This window comes from Scyliorhinus torazame, chromosome 5, assembly GCF_047496885.1.
Source record: "Scyliorhinus torazame isolate Kashiwa2021f chromosome 5, sScyTor2.1, whole genome shotgun sequence".
NCBI lineage: Eukaryota > Metazoa > Chordata > Chondrichthyes > Carcharhiniformes > Scyliorhinidae > Scyliorhinus > Scyliorhinus torazame.
The window spans coordinates 166,657,085-166,678,047 of NC_092711.1; the positions used below are offsets into that span (position 1 = coordinate 166,657,085).

A 20,963-nucleotide genomic window follows, 5' to 3' on the forward strand; every position below is an offset into this window, starting at 1 on the left:
GTTTGTTCTGAATCTCTATCCTGTACTGAAAGTGATAACTTTTGTGTATTGTTTTTCCAGGATATTAGAAGAGGAACAATTACAGACAGAAATCTCAAATGTCATATCTCGATCTGATAGATTCACTCGTTTCCTTGAGACCGGAATATCATCGGCCTTTGAAGCTGGAAGGAGCAATGTTTTTTGTTCTGTCTGCTTGAAAAGATTTTAATCATCAGTGTGACTGGAAAAGCACCAAGACACACACACCCGAGTGAGAGTGTTCCAGTGCACTGACTGTGGAAAGAGCTTTAACTAATTAAAAAGAAGAAATTTATCACATCCTTCACAGCGGGGAGAGACCGTACATGTGTTCTGTGTGTGGATGACGTTTGAACTGATTGTCCAATCTGCAGAGTCACAAATGCATCCACATCATGAAGAAACCCGTGAAAAGGTGGTGGCTGGGCAGGGTTTCAGATCTGGGGCTGGTTTAGCACACTGGGCTAAATCGCTGGCTTTGGAAGCAGACCAAGGCAGGCCAGCAGCACGGTTCAATTCCCATGCCAGCCCCCCTGAACAGGCGCCGGAATGTGGCGACTAGGGACTTTTAACAGTAACTTCAATTGAAGCCTACTTGTGACAATAAGCGATTTTCATTCATTCATTTTCATTTCATCTCCATCTGTGCTGGAAACATATTGTCGCTTTCACACCAGAGAGAGGCCGTTCACCTGCTCTCTAGGTGGGAAGGGATTCACAGCCCCATCTAAGCTGGAGATTCTTTGCCGCAGTCACACTGGGGAAAGGCCGTTCACCTGTCCTGAATGTGGGAAGGGATCAGTCATTCATCCAACTTACCGACACACTGACGAGTTCATACTGGGGAGAGGCTCTTCACCTGCATTGAGTGTGGAAAATAATTCACTCGGTCAACTTATCTACAGATACACAAGCAAGTTCACATCGGTGAGAGGCCATTCACCTGCTCCAATTGTGGGAAGAGATTTAGGAATTCTTCCAACTTGGTGACACATCAGTGGGTACACACTGGGGGAGGCCATCCGTCTGCTCTGAGTGTGGGAAGAGATTCAGTGATGCACCGCCCCTGCGGACACACCAGCAAGTTCACAAGTGATGACAATGGTTGGATTCAGATGCGCTTCTGCTTTCAATTGGAGAGACTGGAGCTGATGAAATTTCTCTCTTTAGTGTGTAGGTTTATGAGGGCAGAGAATGGAGCCACTCGGAACCAGGCTATGCTGGCTCGGTCGAGCAAACCAGTCAGTTCTATTTCCCCATTCTATCCCTATATCCCTGCAGGTTTATTTCCCTAAAGTATTGATCCAAATTCCATTTATAACCATCGTGTCATCTAGGCTTCTCTAGGCCTCATTGGAAATGGGTTCCAGCTCATTACCACTTGGTTTAAATGCACACGAAGCTCAGAGTGCACAGGAGGCCATTCTGCCCAACCGGCTCATACTTTGGCCGAGCTATCCAATTAAAACCATCACCCTGCAATTTTCCTGTCCTTTCAAGAATCTGTCCAGTTCCCTTTTGAAAGACAACAGTTGAAACTGCTTCTTGCGCTGTTTTCAGGCGCACATTCCAAATCACAACAACTCGCTGTGTTTTTAATCAAATCATTCAGGACACAGTGTTTGGATTTTCACAAGAGTTTTCAAAATGGTGTCAAATATATGGGTATCACAGAAATTGAAGATTGAATTTTTATTAATCATCTTGACAAAGGAATTGAGTGTAATATATCTAAATTCCTGGACAATTTAAAATTTTGCACAGGACGTCCTAAAATGTTTCACAGCCAATGAAGTGTAATCACCGCTGTAATTTAGCAAACTGTATGTAGGCTTCGGTAATCAATTTTAGTTTTTAAATTAATCACTTTAATAACATATTCGCTGTTATAAATAACAAGGTCAAGGAAGATAACATAGATGAATGTGTATTTTAAAAAATAACATTGCATTTAAATGTTCCTAGAAACAGCAGAGCCACCAGATATTATCTGAACTAAGAGAATATTTTCTAATTTTAATAAACTGCATGACATCATATTCTGTCAAAGTCTGCGTCAAGAATAAGGCTCATTGTTACTAATCTTGAGTAGATTCAGCAAAGAAAACTATTGTTTTCCACAAATTGAAACATCGGATCTTATATTAACCAAATGTGTTAATTGAAGATTAGTGTATCAATTAACTACTCATCAACTCATCGCCGCTCGTGGCTGTGCTGCCTCTATTGTGCCTGTAATGAAGCAGGATGGGACTATACGCATTTACGGAGATTTTAAAACAACCATCAATCTGGTTTTATGTGCGGATCAATACCTGCTACTGTTGATTGAGGTTTTGTTCACCGGCCTAGCAGGAGGACAGAAATTCAGTAAAATTGACCAATCGCAGGCTTACCCGCAAATTAATGTTGAGGTTGAATCTCCACATTTGCTCACCATTCTAACAGATGGCAGCGAACAAGATGGAGGCTATCATGGAGGATCCATGACCAATGAATGTAACACAGTTAAGGTCATTCCTCGGGTTAATTAACCAACATGAGAAATTTGATTCATAACCCTGCTTATACCATGACCTCAACCATGGTGTTACACATTGACTTTGCAGGGCCATACGAGGGTTGTTCATGGTTGTCATAGATACACATTACAAATGGCCTGAGGTGGTCCTAATGAAATCAACAACTGCGGAACAAGCCATCGAAAATCCCGATGCGATTTTCCCGCCAGATTTGGGAAACCAGAACAAATTGTGAGTGATAACGGTCCACAATTCACAGCTCAGGAGTTTGAGAACTATCTAAAGATGAGTGGTATCCAACACCCAAAATCAGCACCTTACCACCCATCCACAAATGGTTCAGCTGAAAGGTTTGTCCAGTCCTTGAAGATGCATTGAAAACCTTCAAGGACCAAGGTTCATTAAATTGCCGTCTAAACAGTTTCTTGGCGACGTCTCGCAACACCACACACACGACCACTCAGAGTTCCCCAGCTTTACTACAACTGAAGAGGAAGCCGAGAACGACATCTGATCAACATTTCCCCTGGAGACGTCCGAGATAGTGGAACACAATCAACAGTCACAAACCTGAAGAGAAGGGAATCCCAAAAGATGCTTTTTTGGACAAGGAGAGCAGGTTTTGGTGTGCAGCTGCACCACCAGCGAGAAGAGGGTCCCTGTAACTGTGTTGTCTGAAACTGGCCCTGTCTCCCACACTGTGCAAACTGAAGATGAGTGAGTGTGGAGACGACACAGATCAGTTGTTAGTGACACCCATCAATGTGCCAGTACCGTGTGTGCTAGAACTACCTCAGGATGAACCACCATCCATAGTACTCGATCATGTGGCTGCGACTTCTCGTCAATCCGCGGAAACCGAGATTACTGAAGAACCCCTTGCTGCTCCTAATCTTCTGTCTTCAAAATAGACTAGAACACCTTCCAGGGGAGAGACATCTTCTGAAGACCTGGAGAGGACATCCAAGGGTAAGAAGAACCAAATCCCTTAAGTGAGCAGGCAACCAGTGCAGAATAGACACCCGCCAGATTGTCTTTCCTATTGACTGTATAATTCTTTGCCTGCCCTTGTGTTTATGTTTTGATGATGATGTACTTTTTTTGATTTGATTTATTATTGTCACATGTATTAGGATACAGTGAAAAGTATTGTTTCTTGCATGCTGTACAAACAATGCATACCGTACATAGAGAAGGAAGGAGAGACTGCAGAATATAATGTTCCAGCTATAGCAAGGTGTAGAGAAAAGATCAACTATATACAGTGATCGAGGCTTTCTTAATCGGCCGAATTTTACAGGGGTCGGTTCTATTCAGTTTTGTCCCGGGTGCTCAGAGGTTCACTGAAGGGGCCAAATTTTAGGGCAGCCCGATTTCATGTAGCAGCAAACACCAAAAGGTTCAGAAGTGTAAATAGCATGTGGGATTGGCCAAACATGACCTCCAAAAAAGAGGAAAGAGAAAGGGAAGTGGAATGAGTCGGGTTATGGGATAAATACATTCTGCATCCCACAACCAAACTGTGGAGCAGGCTCCCCTCAATAAGTTCACAGCTGATCTGATTGTAACCTCAACTCCACATTCCCACCGACCCCCCGATAACCTTTCACTCCCTTGCTTATCAAGAATCTATCCAGCACTGCCTTCAAAATGGTCAAATCTAGGATTTGGATTCTCACCAGCTGATTATGGGAGGGGGTGGTGTGGATTTCAATTGTGTAAGGGAGCCAAGGTTGGATAGGTTCAGACTTAATTTTCACAGAAACTTCATTGCAGCGTTAATGTCAGCCTACTTGTGACACTAATAAGACATAGGAACCAAATTAGTCCACTCGGCCCATCGAGTCTGCTCCGCCATTCAATCATGGCTGATATTTTCTCATCCCCATTCTCCTGCCTTCTCCCCATAACCCCCGAATCCCCTTATTAATCAAGAACCTATCTATCTCTGTCTTAAAGACACTCAGTGATTTGGCCTTGATCGTAATGTTCAATTAAATCCGCTACCTTGATGGTGGGGCTTGTCCCTACCGGCCATGTCGTTGGTGCCCGAGGCACGTGGGCCTTCCCAAATGAGGAAAACTCAAATGCGCAAAGAGTTCCACAGATTCACCACCCTCAGGCTGAAAAAATTCCTCACATTTGTTTTAAAGGATCATCCCTTTAGTCTGAGATTGTGTCCTCTGGTTCTAGTTTTTCCTACAAGTGGAAACGTCCTCCACATGTCCACTCTATCCAGGCCTCGCAGTATCCTGTAAGATTCAATAAGATCCCCCCCCGATCCTTCTAAACTCTAACGAGTACAGACCCAGAGTCCTCAACCGTTCCTCATATGACAAATAAAGGGTTGAGCAAGTTCAATGGGCCAAATGGCCGACTGCAACTCCTATTTGTTATGATCTCTGTGTCCAGGACAGGAAGCAGTGAGCATGGATCTGTCAGTCAGCCTGAATCAGCACCTACAGGAGAATTGGGAGGGTGAATATTAGATACAGTGAATGGAGGGAGAGTGTGTGGGATGGAGATTTACAGCTTTTGGGGAATGAGAGAGGAAAGAATGTTCCAGAGAAACTAGAACTGTCTGTTCGGAGTTTCTATCCTGTACTGACAGTGATGTATTTTGTAAATTGTTTTTCCAGGATATTAGAAAAGGAGGAATTACAGACAGAAAGCCCAAACATCACATCTTGATCTGACAGAGTCACTTGATTCTTTGGGACACACACACCCGAGTGAGCGTGTTCCAGAGCACTGACTGTGGAAAGAGCTTCAACCAGTTACAGAGCTTCACAGCGGGGAGGGACTGTACACGTGTTCTCTGTATGAGTAAGGCTTCAATTGTCTAACCTGGAGAGACACTAGGAGACCCAAAACATGGAGAAACAGTGGAAATGCCGGGACTGTGGGAAGGGATTCAAAGCCCCATCTGCACTGGAAGCTCATCGGCGCATTCACACTGGGAGAGGCCATTCAGCTGCTCTCAGTGTGGGAAGAGATTCAATCAATCAGCCAGCCTGACGTCCCACCGGCGAGTTCACACGGAGGAGAAGCCGTTCACCTGCTCTCAGTGTGGGAAGGGAGTCAGACATTTATCCACCCTGCGGAGACATCAGCCAGTTCACCCCAGGGAGTGAGCATTCACCTGCACTCAATGTGAGAAGGGATTCTGTGTTTCCTTGTACCTGCTGAGACACCAACAAGGTCACAAGTGATTATAGAGGTTGGATTCTGCTGTTATTGTTGCTACTCTCAATTACACCCAGAACAGCAGTGTGTTCATTCTGTCAGTTGGTCAATCGGGAGGGTCGGAGGGGTTTCGTTCTGCTGGACTGGCCGGTCTCACGACTTTGCCTCCAGTGGGCTGATGCTCTTGAGCCTTGTGGCAAATACTTGGCTTCAAATTTCACCAGGATCACAGAGTGAAAGGGTGTTTGGAAGGTAGATGACAGATAGTTCCTGTTTCTGTTTGGAACCCCAAAGCATGCAGTTCAGATGAAGATAGGCTTTGGTGGTTACATGGTTCTGTCTCAGAAGGAAACTGTCAAGCTATGAGGGGCAAGTTGATTGGGAACTTACAATAAAATGTGTAATGATACACAGGCAGTCGCATTTAAGGAATTATCACATATTTACATAAAATATAGATTCCTTTAAGAAACAAAATCCAACAGGAAAAGTGACGCAACCGTGGTTAACAAGAAAAATTAAAGATTCCATTAGGTCAAAGGAAGAGGCTCATTGATAGATTACAGATTTATTGTTCTACAAATACATCTAGTAATGAAAAAGTATTGCAGCCTTAGCAACAGAAACATTTACAAAATGTAGCAAAGCCTTAGCAACAAGCAAGGTTAATGCAGAACACTTTATCTTCAGAGGATTGGTACACGTGGCGGGAGCATGTAGACATTTTGTTAATTTGATAGACATTAATGAATCTTAAGTAATGACCAATGCCTGGATAACTAATCATGCTCCAAGTGACAGAATTTTTTGAATAAAATCAGGAAGCCTCAGCTGAGAACTTGAAACCAATAAGGGGTTAGATCATTGATAAGAATTTATTTAAGAATAAAGTTTCATGGCTAAAGTTTGTTCTGTATTCATGCTTTAAGAAATTCTGAACCATCTATTCATTTCCTAATATTTTCTTATGTCTTTGTTTAACTCTCTTTATTATGTTTTGATGTATTATTTGATCTGAATTTTGATTTATTTTTATGTAAGAGAATCAAGGTGGATAATTAGCAATAAAGTTGTATTTTTGGACACCTCCAATCAACCAGATCTTGGGCTCATTTTTGAAGATAAAATAAGAGATCTTATCACTCATATAGTTGCCAAAATAAGTGTAACCTCGAGGATTGGAAACTTGTTTTAGAATTCAGCAAAGGAGGATCAAGAAACTCATAAAGAGAAAATAGAACACGAGAGCAAACTGGCGAGAAACATAAAAAAACGGCTGGAAAAGTTCCTGCAAAATGTGAAAAGGAAAAGATTTGCAAAGACCAATGTGGGTCCATTCCAGGCAGCGACAGGAGAGTTTATAATGGGGAATAAGGAAATGACAGAGAAACTAAACTGTGTGTCTGTCTCATGGAGGAGGATACAGAAATCATTCCAAAAACACGAGAGAACCAAGAGACCAGTGAACACGAGGAACTGAAAGAGATTAGTATTAGTGAAAAACTAGTACTGGAGAAATTAATGTGGTTGAAAGTTAATAAATCCCCAAAGCTGCTGCTCTACATCCCAGAGTGTTGAAAGAGGCGGCTGTAGAGATAGTGGATACATTGGTGATCATCTTTCACAATTCGATAGATTCTGGAATGGTTCCTGCAGATTGGAAGGTGGTAAATGTAACCCCAATATTTAAGGAGAGAGAGAGAAAATGGGGAACCAGAGACCCATTAGCCTGACGTCAGTAGGAGGGAAAGTGCTACAATCTATTATAAAGGATGTGATAACATACAAATTAGGAGCAAGAGTAGGCCACTCAGCCCCTCGAGCCTGCCCCGCCATTTAATAAGTTGATCTGATTGTAACCTCAACTCCACATTCCCCCCGATAACCTTTCACCCCCTTGCTTATCAAGAATCTATTCAACTCAGTCTTCAAAATATTCAAAGACTCTGCTTCCACTGCCCTTTGAGGAAGAGAGTTCCAAAGACTCACAACCCTGAGAGAAAAAAGTTCTCCTCTGCCTTAAATGGGCAAGTTGTTACTTTTAAAGTGACTCCAATTTCTAGATTCTCCCACAAGAAGAAACATCCTTTCCACATCCACCCTGTCAAGGCCGCTCAGGATCTTATACGGTTCAATCAAGTCACCGAAACTCCATCGGACACAAGCCCAACCTGTCCAATCATTCCTCATAAGACCAGCCTCCAATTCCAGGTATGAGTCCAGTAAACCTTCTCTGAACTGCTTCCAACACATTTACATCATTCCTTAAATGAGAGCAATACTGTACACAGTGCTCCAGATGTGGTCTCGCCAATGTCCTGTATAACAAGCATAACCTCCCTACTTTTGTATTCAATTCCCTTTTTGTGACTCATGATCTTGGACACCCAGATCCCTCTGAATCTCAGAGCTCTACAATCTCTCACTATTCAGATCAGAAACGATTTTATTCTTCTGGCAACATGAACAATTTCTCATTTTCTCACATTATTCTCCATTTGGCAGATCTTTTCCCACTCACGTAACCTATCTCTATCCATTGTTGTCTACTTATGTCCTCTTCACAATTTACTTTCCTACCTATCTTTATACCTTCAGAGCGTCGGAGCAGGAGTTGGCCATTCAGCCCATCGAGTCTGCGCCGCCATTCAATACGATCATGGCTCATCATCCACTTCACGGTAGCACAGTGGTTAGCACGGTTGCTTCACAGCTCCATGGTCCCAGGTTCGATTCCCGGCTTGGGTCACTGTGTGTGTGGAGTTTGCACTTTCTCCCTGTGTCTGCGTGGGTTTCCCCCGGGTGCTCTGGTTTCCTCCCACAGTCCAAAGATGTGCAGGTTAGGTGGATTGGCCATGCTAAATTGCCCTGTGTCCAAAAAGGTTGGGTGGGGTTACGGGATACGGTGGGGGTGTGGACTTAGGTAGGGTGCTCTTTCCAAGGGTAGGTGCAGATTCAATGGGCCGAATGGCCTCCTTCTGCACTGTAAATTCTATGATTCTATGATTCAATGTCTTTTTCCCCACACTATCTCCATATCCATCTGTGTTATTGACATTTAGAAATCTGTCAGTTGGGTGGCACGGTGGTTAGCATTGTTGCCTCACTGCACCAAGAACCTGAGTTCGATCCTGGCCCCGGGTCACTGTCCATGTGGAGTTTGCACATTCTCCGAGTGCCTTGTGGTTCTCAGATCCACAACCGAACTTGATGTGCAGCATTGGTGAATTGGCCATGCTACATTGCCCTTTAATCAGATATTTTTTTTTTTGTTAAACAAAGAAAAAGAACTCTTGTCAGTCTCTGCTTTAAACACACTCAGTGACTGAGCTCCCACAGCCCTCTGGGGTAGAGAATTCCAAAGATTCACAACCCCCTGAGTAAAGAAATGTCTCCTCCGAGACCGGTCCTAAGTGGCTTCCCCCTTATTTTGAAATTGTGTCCCCTGGTTCCAGACTCCCCAACTCGGGGAAACATCTCACCTGCACCTCCCCTGTCTATTCCTTTCTGGATTTTGTAAATTTCAAAGAAATCCTCTCTCATTCCTTGGAACTCTAGAGAAAAGAGGCCTAGTTTCCCCAATCTCTCTTCCTGGGACAGTCCTGCCAAACCTGGAACAAGTCTGTTGAAACTTTGTTGGGTTCCTCTGTGGCAATACCTTTCCTAAGGTAAGGGGAGTAAAACTGCACACATTACTCCAGCTGTGGTCTAAGCATTTCATAATGATCGATGTCAAGGCCACCGGATGGTGTTCATTGAGGCACGTTGCCTGGTTCTTCTTTGGAGAGGTTGAGGATGTCCGCGAACACACCCGCCAGTTGGCTCGCGCAGGATCTGGGTGCATGGCAGGGACTCCCGTCAGGACCCGCCGCTTTCCGAGGGTTCACTTTCAAGAAGGCCAATTTGACTTCGGAGGCTGGGACGGTGGGTATGGGTGTGCCCAAGGCTGCTGGGGCAGATGACAAAGGTTTGTTGGCTTCCTGCTCGAACTAAGCATAGAATGCATTGAGTTTGTCAGGAAGGGGTGCGCTGTTGCTAAAGATTCTACTTGGCTTTGCTTTTTAGCGCATTATGTTGTTTAAGCCTTGCCACAATCGATGAGAGTCCATGATTCTAGCTTAGTCTGGACAACTCTTCTGTTGTCTCTTGGCACCCCTGTTGGCTTTGCAGAGGTTGTACCCAGATTTTTTTTGTATAGGTCACGGTTGCCTGACTTGAACGTCTCAGACGTGGCCTTCAGTCGGGAGTGAATCTCCCGATTAAACCATGGTTTCTGGTTGGGTAACGTACGTACTACCTTCTTTGACACAATCCTCCACACACTTGCTGATGAAATCTGTGATGGTGCTGGCATACTCGTTTCGGTTTACTGCCGAGTTCTTGAATATGGGCCAGTCGTGTAGCTCTTCTGTTGCCTCGGACCAGCATCGCACAACCTTCATTACCAAATTCTCCAGCTTAAGTTTCTCCTTGTATGCCGGGAGAAGAAGCACCGTCTTGTGGTCCAACTTTTCAAAGTGCAGTCAGGGGATGGATCATCAGGCACCCTTGATGTTTGTGCAGCAGTGGTCAAGGATGTTGGGGCTCGACTTCCGGGTGCGGCGATGACCAGCTGAGTCGCACGTTTCGGCACCTCCCGTTGGAACGGACTTTTGGGCTCTTATTAGGAACCCCAACGGCAATTTTTGACGGCTAAAACCATTGTGCGGTGAAATAGAAGGGAATCCCCCCGGATATATATGGAGAAAGAAGAGAGTAGCGGCTGGGTTGCAGAGGATCCTCAGGAGCAGCGGCAAGGAAGGGAAGCACGAAGCAAGATGGCGGCGGAAGGAGGCCGTTTGGTGTGGGGCCTGGAACAGCAAGAGTTCCTGCGGCGCTGTGTGGAGGAGCTGAAGAAGGAAGTGTTGACCCCGATGCTACAGGCGATTGAAGGGCTAAAGGATGCACAGAAGACCCAGGAGTTGGAGCTTCGTGATGTGAAGGCAAAGGCTGCTGAGAATGAGGATGAAATACAGGGCCTGGTGGCGAAGACAGAGACGCACAAGGTACTGCATAAAAGGTGTGTAGAGAGGCTGGAAGCCCTGGAGAATAACTCGAGGAGGAAAAACTTAAGAGTTTTGGGTCTTCCCGAAGGTGCAGAGGGGGCGGACGTCGGGGCATATGTGAGCACATTGCTTCACTCATTAATGGGACCGGAGGCTCCGACAGGCCCCTTGGAAGTGGAGGGAGCATATCGAGTCCTTGCGCGAAGACCAAGGGCAGGAGAAATACCTCGAGCCATAGTGGTGAGGTCTCACCGCTATAAGGACAGGGAGATGGTCCTGAGATGGGCGAAAAAGACACGGAGCTGCAGGTGGGAGAATGCGGTGATCCGCGTGTACCAGGATTGGAGTGCGGAGGTGGCGAGAAGGAGGGCGAGTTTCAATCGGGCCAAGGCGGTGCTACATAGAAAGAAAGTTAAATTTGGAATGCTGCAGCCAGCGAGACTGTGGGTTACACACCAAGGGAAACATCACTACTTCGAGACGGCAGAAGAGGCGTGGACATTTATTGTAGAGGAGAAGTTGGACTAGACTGGAGAGAGAAAGAGTTTCTGTAATAAAGTAGTGGGGGGATTGTATGGGGCGGGGAAGGGGGGGAAAATTTTCTCTATTCCCCTTGTTTGGGGGGGGATATGGTGAACTGTGGGTGCAGGTGGGGAAGGAGAGGGGGAAGGAGAGAGGGAGCTGCGCCATTAGGGGCGGGACCGAGTGGGAAACGCGGGCTTTGTTCCCGCGCTATGGTAATTGCGGCGGGAATGGGAGCGCAGGAAGGAGGGGGCCTTACACAATGGGGGGGCCAAGGATAAACGGGGGAAGCCGCGGTCAGCCAGAGTTTGCTGACTTCTGGGAGTAACATGGGGGGAGCAATCACGCTAGAAAGGGATCTAGCGGAGGGGGGGGGGGGTTAACTGGGTTGCTGCTGCTAAGGGAAAGGGGGAGCTGTTATGGGGCGGGGTGGTCGGGACGGGAGGACACCGTCAGGGGGACAAACGGGAGCGTGGGAACCGGGTGAGGAGCTGGTCTAAAAAAGGGGATGGCTAGTCGACATGGGGGGGGTGTAAAGAGCCCCCCGACCCGGTTGATCACGTGGAATGTGAGGGCTGAATGGGCCGATTAAGAGGGCAAGGGTACTCGCGCACCTAAAGAAATTAAAGGCAGATGTGGTCATGCTACAGGAGACGCATCTGAAACTGGCGGATCAGGTCAGATTACGAAAAGGATGGGTGGGACAGGTATTTCATTCAGGCTTGGATGCGAAAAATAGAGGGGCGGCTATATTAGTGGGGAAACGGGTAGTATTTGAGGCAAGGACCATAGTAGCGGACAGTGGGGGTAGATACGCGATGGTGAGTGGCAGATTACAAGGGGAACCGGTGGTTCTGGTGAACATATATGCCCCGAACTGGGATGATGCAAACTTCATGAAGCGTATGCTGGGGCGTATCCCGGACCTGGAGGCGGGAAAGTTGGTAATGGGGGGAGATTTCAACACGGTGCAGGATCCAGGGCTGGACCGGTCCAGGTCTAGGACCGGGAGGAGGCCGGCAGCGGCCAAGGTGCTTAAGGACTTCATGGAGCAGATGGGAGTAGACGACCCCTGGAGATTCACTAGGCCCAGGAGTAGGGAGTTTTCCTTCTTCTCCCATGTCCACAAGGTGTATTCTCAGATAGACTTCTTTGTCCTGGGAAGGGCACTGATCCCGAAGGTGACAGGGACGGAGTATTCGTCCAAAGCCATCTCGGACCATGCCCCACATTGGGTAGATCTGGTAGGAGAGGAAAAGGAACGGCACCCACTCTGGAGATTAGATATGGGACTGCTGGCGGATGAGGGGGTGTGTGTAAGGGTGAGGGGATGTATCGAAAGGTACCTGGAGATTAACGATGATGGAGAGGTTCAGGTGGGAGTGGTCTGGGAGGCACTGAAGGCGGTGGTCAGAGGGGAACTGATTTCCATAAAGGCCCATAAGGGGAAACAAGAGAGTAAAGAGAGGGAGCGATTGTTGAGAGAAATTTTGAGGGTGGATAGGCAATATGCAGAGGCTCCGGATGAGGGACTGTACAGGGAAAGACGAAGGTTGCATACGGAATTTGCTGACCACGGGCAGGGCAGAGGCACAATGGAGGAAGGCACAGGGGGTACAGTACGAGTACGGAGAGAAGGCGAGCCGGTTACTGGCCCAACAATTGAGGAAGAGAGGGGCGGCGAGGGAGATAGGTGGGGTGAGGGACGAGGAGGGCGAGATGGAATGGGGAGCAGAGAGGGTGAACGGGGTGTTTAAGGCATTTTATGAGAGGCTGTATAAGGCTCAACCCCCGGAAGGGAAGGAGGGAATGATGCACTTCCTGGATCAGCTGGAATTCCCGAAGGTGGAGGAGCAGGAGAGGACAGGATTGGGAGCACAGATTGAGGTGGAGGAGGTGGTAAAAGGGATTGGGAGCATGCAGGCAGGGAAGGCCCCAGGACCAGATGGGTACCCGGTGGAATTTTATAGGAAGTACATGGACCTACTAGCCCCGCTTCTGACGAGAACCTTTAACGAGGCCAGGGAAGGGGGGACGTTGCCCCCCACGATGTCGGAGGCGACGATATTGTTGCTCCTGAAGAGGGACAAAGACACGCTGCAGTGCGGGTCTTACAGGTCTATCTCCCTTCTGAATGTAGATGCCAAGCTCTTGGCCAAGGTGATGGCGACGAGGATCGAGGATTATGTTCCAGGGGTGGTTCACGAGGATCAAACTGGGTTTGTTAAGGGGAGACAGTTGAACACTAATATACGGAGGCTGCTAGGTGTGATGATGATGTCCCCGCCGGAGGGAGAGGCGGAGATAGTGGTGGCGATGGACGCTGAGAAAGCATTTGATAGAGTGGAGTGGGATTACCTGTGGGAAGTGTTGAGGAGATTTGGAGAGGGGTTTATTGGATGTGTTCAGCTTTTATATAGGGTCCCGGTGGCAAGTGTGATCACAAACAGGCAAAGATCTGACTACTTCCGTCTATATAGAGGGACAAGACAGGGGTGTCCCCTGTCCCCGATACTGTTTGCGTTGGCAATTGAGCCACTGGCCATAGCGCTGAGGGGCTCTAGGAAGTGGAGGGGAGTACTTAGGGGAGGAGAATTATACATTATACACAGATGACTTGTTGTTGTATGTCGCGGACCCAGTGGAGGGGATGCCCGAGATAATGCAGACACTCAGGGAGTTTGGGGAATTTTCGGGATATAAACTGAATATGGGGAAGAGTGAGCTGTTTGTGATGCACCCTGGGGAACAGAGCAGGGGAATAGATGATTTGCCGCTGAGGAGAGTAACAAGGGATTTTTGGCACCTAGGGATCCAGATAGCCAGGAACTGGGGAACCTTGCATAAGCTTAATTTAGGAAGATTGGTGGAGCAGATGGAAGAGGATTTTAGGAGATGGGACATGGTGCCCCTGTCACTGGCAGGCAGGGTGCAGGCGGTCAAAATGGTGGTCCTTCCGCGATTTCTTTTTGTGTTCCAGTGCCTCCCTGTGATGATTACCAAGGCTTTTTTCAAAAAAGTGGATAAGAGCGTTATGAGCTTTGTGTGGGCTGGTAAGACCCCAAGAGTGAAGAGGGGGTTTCTGCAGCGTAGCAGGGATAGGGGGGGACTGGCACTGCCGAGCTTAAGTGACTATTATTGGGCCGCCAATATATCAATGGTATGCAAGTGGATGGGGGAAGGGGAGGGAGCGGCGTGGAAAAGACTAGAGATGGCGTCCTGTAGGGGAACCTGCCTGCAAGCATTAGCGACGGCACCTTTACCGTTCTCCCCGAAAAAGTACACCACAAGTCCAGTGGTGGCGGCAACACTGAAAGTTTGGGGGCAGTGGAGACGACATAAGGGAGTGACGGGTGCCTCAGTGTGGTCCCTGATAAGGAACAACCATAGGTTCGTCCCGGAAAGGATAGATGGGGGATTTAAATCTTGGCAGCGAGCAGGAATTGCGAAATTGAAGGACTTGTTCTTAGACGGGACGTTCGCGAGTCTGGGAGCACTGACAGAAAAGTATGGGTTGCCACCTGGGAATGCATTTCGCTATATGCAAGTGAGGGCATTTGCAAGGCAACAGGTGAGGGAATTTCCGCAGCTCCCGGCACAAGAGATCCAGGACAGAGTGATTTCGGGGGCATGGGTGGGTGATGGTAGGGTGTCAGATATATATAGGGAAATGAGAGAGGAGGGGGAGACGATGGTAGAGGAGCTGAAGGGAAAATGGGAGGAGGAGCTGGGGGAAGAGATTGAGGAGGGGCTGTGGGCAGATGCCCTAAGTAGGGTAAATTCCTCGTCCTCGTGTGCCAGGCTTAGCCTGATCCAATTCAAGGTTCTACACAGGGCGCATATGACGGGAGCAAGGCTGAGTAGATTTTTTGGAGTGGAGGATAGGTGTGGGAGATGCGCGGGAAGCCCGGCGAACCACACCCACATGTTTTGGTCATGTCCGGTATTGCATGGGTTCTGGGTGGGTGTGGCAAAAGTGATTTCAAAGGTGGTGGGGGTCCGGGTCGAACCAGGCTGGGGGTTGGCTATATTTGGGGTTGCAGATGAGCCGGGAGTGCAGGAGGCGAGAGAGGCCGATGTTTTGGCCTTTGCGTCCCTAGTAGCCCGGCGAAGGATTCTACTTATGTGGAAAGAAGCTAAACCCCCGGGCATGGAGGCCTGGATAAACGACATGGCAGGGTTTATAAAATTGGAGCGGATAAAGTACGCACTAAGAGGTTCGGCTCAAGGGTTCACCAGGCGGTGGCAACCGTTCCTTGACTACCTCGCAGAACGATAAGGGAAATGGAGAAAGTAGCAGCAGCAACCCGGGGGGGGGGGGGGGGGGGGGGGGGGGGGGCATGCGGGCCCTCAGGGGTTTCCTATAGTTGTTTGTATATTAGTTATTTATACTGGCGTGTGGGACTTTATTGTCTTGGAGAGTTATTATTTTGTTGTTGGCAGTTGCCGTTTAGTTAATATATTATTTATTTTTTTAAAAACGGTCATTATTATTTATATTGTTTTAAAGTTGTAAAAAGGGGAAAATCCTGTACTGTTCCTGTTTGACCAAAAAAAATTTGAATAAAATATTTTTTTTTTTAAAAAAGGATGTTGGGGTCCCTGTTGGGACAGGAGATGTGTTGGTGGAATTTTGGCAGTGCACTCGAGGTTGGCCTGGTTGTAGTCCCCGGCCACGATGAACAAGGCCTCCGGGTATTCTGCTTCATTGTTATTTATAGCGGTTACAATTCATCAAGCGCCTTCTTCACTTCCGCCTGGGGTGGGATGCAGACCGCTGTGATGATGGCAGAAGTGAACTCCGTGGAAGGCAGTATGGACGGTACTTCACAGTCGGGTATTCCAGGTCCGGGGAGCAGTGGATCGTCAGGGTCGCCACATTCGAGCACCAGGAGTTGACGAGGAGACAAACCCCTCCACCCACTCCAGGTTCAGTCCTGGATGTGATTAACAGCAGGAATAACAGCAGAATCTAACCCATCATCACTTGTGAACCCTTTGGTGTCTCAGCATGTTGGACGACTGAGTGAATCCATCCCCACAGTGAGAGCAGGTGAATGGCTTCTTTCCAGTGCGAACTCACTGGTATGTCCGCAATGTGGATGATCTTTGAAATCTCTTTGTGCAGTGAGAGCAGCTGAAGTTTCTCCTCAGTGTGAATGCACTGGTGTTCCATCAGTACCTAAGAGCTTTTAAACCCACTCCCACAGTCGGAGCATTTAAAGGGTCTCTCATTGGTGTGAGTGACATTGTGGCTCAGCAAGTGATGACCGAGTGAATCTTTTCCCAGTCGGAGAGGTGAACGGGCTCTCCTCGGTGTGACCTCGCTCGTGTTTCATCAGGTTGGATGAGGTTCTAAAGCGCTTTGTGCAGTGAGAGCAGCTGAACGGTCTCTCCTCAGTGTGAACGCGCTGGTGGGACATCAGTAGCGGACAGCTTTTGAAACCCCTCCAGCAGTCAGAGCATTTAAAGGGCCTGCTCTTGGTGTGAGTGACATAGTGTTTCAGCAGGCTGAATAATTGAGCAAATCCCTTATCACACACAGTGCAAGTGAACGGCCTCTCCCCAGTGTGAACTTGTTTGTGTTTCCGCAGGCTGCTAATGTCAGTGAATCCCTTTTCACACTGAGAGCAGGTGAAAGGCCTCTCTCCAGTGTGAACTCGTTCGTGTCTCCGCAGGCTGCCAATGTCATTGAATCGCTTTTCACACTGAAAGCAGGTGAAAGGCCTCTCCCCAGTGTGAACTCGTTCGTGTTGCCGCAGGTTGCCAATGTCATTGAATCTCTTTTCACACTGAAAGCAGGTGAAAGGCCTCTCTCCAGTGTGAACTCGTTCGTGTCTCCACAGGTTGCTAATGTTAGTGAATCCCTTTTCACACTGAGAGCAGGTGAAAGGCCTCTCCCCAGTGTGAACTCGTTCGTGTTTCCGCAGGTTGCCAATATCATTGAATTTCTTTTCACACTGAGGGCAGGTGAACGGCCTCTCTCCAGTGTGACTGCGTTGATGCTTTTCCAACCCGTACGGGCCTTTGAACCCCTCCCCATAATCCTCACATTTCCATGATTTCTCCATGGTCCGGGTGATCATGCGTCTCACCACGTTGGATGATCAGTTGAAGCCTCGTCCACACGCAGAACACCTATACAGTCTCTCTCTGCTGTGAATGGTGTAGTACTTTTTCAGGCTGTGTCACCGGTTAAAGCTCTTTCCACAGTCAGTGCTCTGTAACATTCTCACACGGGTGTGTGTGTGTGTCTCAGTGCTTTTCCAGACACACTGATGTTTAAAATCTCTTGAAGCAGACAGAAAAGACAAACATTTCTCCTTCTAGATTCAAAGGCCAATGATCCCAAGAATTGAGTGACTCAGTCAGTTCTTGACGTGATATTTAGTTTGAGATCTCAGCCTCAAACTCCTCTTGTTTGAACTTCCTGCAAACAGATTTTACAATAGTAATCATTGTTAGTACAGGATAGAAACTCAGAACAGACAATACTAGTTTCTATCGAACATGCTTTCCTCTCTCTTTCCCTGAAATGCTCTAAATCTCAATCCCACACACTCCCTCCATTCTCACTCTGCTGTATTTAATATTCCCCCTCCCAATTCTCCTGAAGGTAGCTGATTCAGGCTGATTGACAAATTCAATCTCACTGCTTCCTGCCCTGGACAGAGAGATCTATATTCACTTACTTTCCCTCCCAATTTTCCTGAAGGTGCTGATCAACAAATCTAAATTCACTAAAACCTGTACAAGAGTAGAGAATCTACATACTCCATACATTTATTGATTAGAGATGGGGAAATTCTGAGGAAGAACTTTATTTAGTCATGGAGTGGTCACGACACGGAACTCACTGCCCACAAGCGTGGTGGAAGTCGAGATGATCAATAATTCAAAATAATATATGAAGAAAATAAGCTTTCAGGGGAACAGGGATATCGAGGGGGAATGGGACTGACTGGATTGCTGTACAGAGAGTCAGCATTGACTTGAGTTCCCAAATGGATTCTGTCAGTGCTGCAATGACTGTATGACTGGAAATATATAATGTAGGTACAGTACTATATTACAAAACTAGAACTAATAATACATGTATTTCATGCCAGAACCATCAATAATATATCTAATACATTCCATACAACTCTAGATATATCTCTATCCGATATAAAAAAAATTTAAATTCATTTACAGGATGTGAGAGTCGCAGGTTCAGCCAGCATTTATTGCCCATCCCTAGTTGCCCTTCAGAAGGTGGTGATGAGTTGCCTTCTTGAACCGCTGCAGTCCTTCAGTTGTAGGTACATCCCCTGTGCTGTCAGGGAAGGAGTTCCAGGATGTTGCCCCAGCAACAATGAAGGAAGAGCGATATATTTCCAAGTCTGTCTGTTGAGTGACTTGGTAGTGGGATTCCCAACTATCTGCTGCTCTTGTCCTTCTAGATAGTAATGGTTGTGGGTTTGGAAGGTGCTGTCGGAGGAAGTTTTGTGAGTTACTGCAGTGCACATTGTAGATGGTATACACGGTTGCCATTGTTCGTCAGTGGTGGAGTGTTTGAATATTCGTGGAATGGGGAGCAGTCAAGCATGCTGCTTTGTTCGGGATGGTGTAGAGCAGCATCTTGAGTGTTGTTGGAGCTGCACTCAACCAGGCAAGTGGTAATTATTCTATTACACGCCTGACTTGTGCCTTGTATATGGTGGACAGGCTTTGGGGGTCAGGAGGTGCATTATTCACTGTAGTCTTTGGCCTGCCCTGATGGCCACCGTATTAATATGGCTAGTCCAGTTCAGTTTCTGATCAATGGTAACCCTCATGATGTTGGCTGTGGAGGATTCAACAATGCTAATGCCACTGAATGGCAAGGGGCGGTGGTTAGATCCTCCTTTATAGGAGATGGTCATTGCCTGCCACTTGTGTAGCACAAATGTAACTTGCCACTTATCAGCCAACATCTCGATACTGTGCAGGACATGCTGCATTTGGACATGGACTGCTTCATTATCTGAGGAGTCACGAATGGTGTTGAACATTTTGTGGATGACTGCACACATTCCCACTTCTAGCCTTGTGATGAAAGGGAGGTTATTGATGAAGCAGCTAGAGATGATTGGGCCCAGAAGTGTGCCCTGAGGAACTCCTGGAGCTGAGATGATTGACCTCCAACCACCACAGCCATCTTCCTTTGTGCCAGGTATGACTCCAACCACCGGAGAGTTTTCCCCGATTCCCATTGACTCCAGTTTAGCTGGGGCTCCTTGATGCCATACTCGGTCAAATGCTGCCTTGATACCAAGGGCAGTCACTCTCACCTCACCTCTGGCATTCAGCTCTTTTGGCCATGGCTGAACCAAGGCTGTAATGAGGTCAGGAGCTGAGTGACCCTGGTTGGACCCAAACTGAGTGCCCGTGAGCCGGTTTTGCTGAGTAAGTACCACTTGATAGTGCTATTAATGACTTCTTCCATCACTTTACTGATGGTGGAGAGTATTCCGACAGGGAAGTAATTGGTTGGGTCTGATTGTCCTGTTTACTGTTCCCTTTAATGTCAGCCATCTCCTGGGGAAACCAGCCTTTTAAATGTGAACATTAGGAAAGAGACCATCATTCTAGCCAGACAAATAAATGTGTCAAGTTGAGGGAGCAAAGGATGTCAATGTCTTGAAGAGAGAGAGAGAGAGAGACCTGGGCCAAGCTTTGCAGAGTCTGCACCCTCCCTGGATTCACTTCCTGTCCCTTCAGTTGCTGCAAGTTACCAATTGAAGGTCAGAATGAGACAATAAATGGAAAGAGGGAGAAAAGAAAGTGTTTTACTCACAGATCTTGGAGACAAGAGTCTGTGTGCAGCTCAAGCTCATTCAGGGTTGGAGGAACAACAGCTTTGCTCGGCAGAAACCTCCACGTCCAGCTTCCGCATTGAGACAATGGAGGAGCTCTGATTGGTAGAGCAGCAGAATCCTTCCGGTCCTCCAATCTTCCTATTGGTCAATACCTCAGCAGTAAGGTCAGCGGAAGTGAGCTCCCCTGCACATGCGCAGCTTCCCTGAGACATGCGCATCCCGGGTCAGGGGAGGGGTAGATCACCGACGGCCGGAACTGTCAGCCGGTTGCCTGGAAACCTCTTCTGGAGAGAATGTGGGGGAAGGGGAACAACGGGTGGGGGGGGGGTTGCCGCGTCTGCGCGTTGGGCAGTGACGTCACCGCGGAGCGGACATATTCTTATTGGTTGATTTTGAGGACGAGTTCCTTTGTGATGTCACAATGTGGAGGTTGGACAATGAGTTTCAGACTAAAACATCCTCCTCTGGGCAACATCTGGGAGCAAATCAGTGTCTCCCCCTTTCAATAGTTCAAAAGATATAGGAGCAGAATTCGGCCATTTGGCCCATCGAATACAACCCTTCAACCCGATTAAAAATCTGTCTAACCCCTCCCTAAATTTACTCACTGTCCCAGCTCCACCACACTCTGGGGTAGTGAATTCCACAGATTTACAGCCCTTTGGGAGAAGCAGTTTCTCTTCATCTCTTTAGAATTTGCTACCTCTTTTTAAAAATAATCTTTATTGTCACAAGTAGGCTTACGTGTACACTGCAATGAAGTTACTCTGAAAAGCCCCTACGCTCCACATTTTGGCGCCTGTTCGGGCACACAGAGGGAGAATTCA

The 20,963-nt window shown here is 47.4% G+C and overlaps 1 protein-coding gene and 1 long non-coding RNA gene across 2 annotated transcripts; both read right to left on the reverse strand.

The window, feature by feature from the left end:
* Positions 1 to 1,866: 1,866 nt before the first annotated feature.
* On the reverse strand, positions 1,867 to 15,628 carry LOC140420504 (uncharacterized). Its single transcript, XR_011946413.1, has 2 exons — positions 8,322 to 15,628; positions 1,867 to 3,493 (listed from the first exon to the last, which is right to left on the reverse strand). It is a non-coding gene; the product is annotated as an uncharacterized lncRNA (long non-coding RNA).
* Positions 15,629 to 15,632: 4 nt separating this feature from the next.
* On the reverse strand, positions 15,633 to 20,204 carry LOC140420503 (uncharacterized). The gene is made up of 2 exons (XM_072504509.1): positions 20,115 to 20,204; positions 15,633 to 17,726 (listed from the first exon to the last, which is right to left on the reverse strand). Exon 2 carries the CDS (start codon positions 17,380 to 17,382, stop codon positions 16,528 to 16,530), a length of 855 nt encoding a protein of 284 aa, XP_072360610.1. The 5' UTR covers positions 17,383 to 17,726; positions 20,115 to 20,204; the 3' UTR covers positions 15,633 to 16,527.
* Between the last annotated feature and the right edge of the window lie 759 nt (positions 20,205 to 20,963).

Coding starts and splice junctions, on each gene's coding strand:
- LOC140420503 (XM_072504509.1), bottom strand. CDS start 17,382: ATGATCACCCGGACCATGGAGAAATCATGGAAATGTGAGGATTATGGG.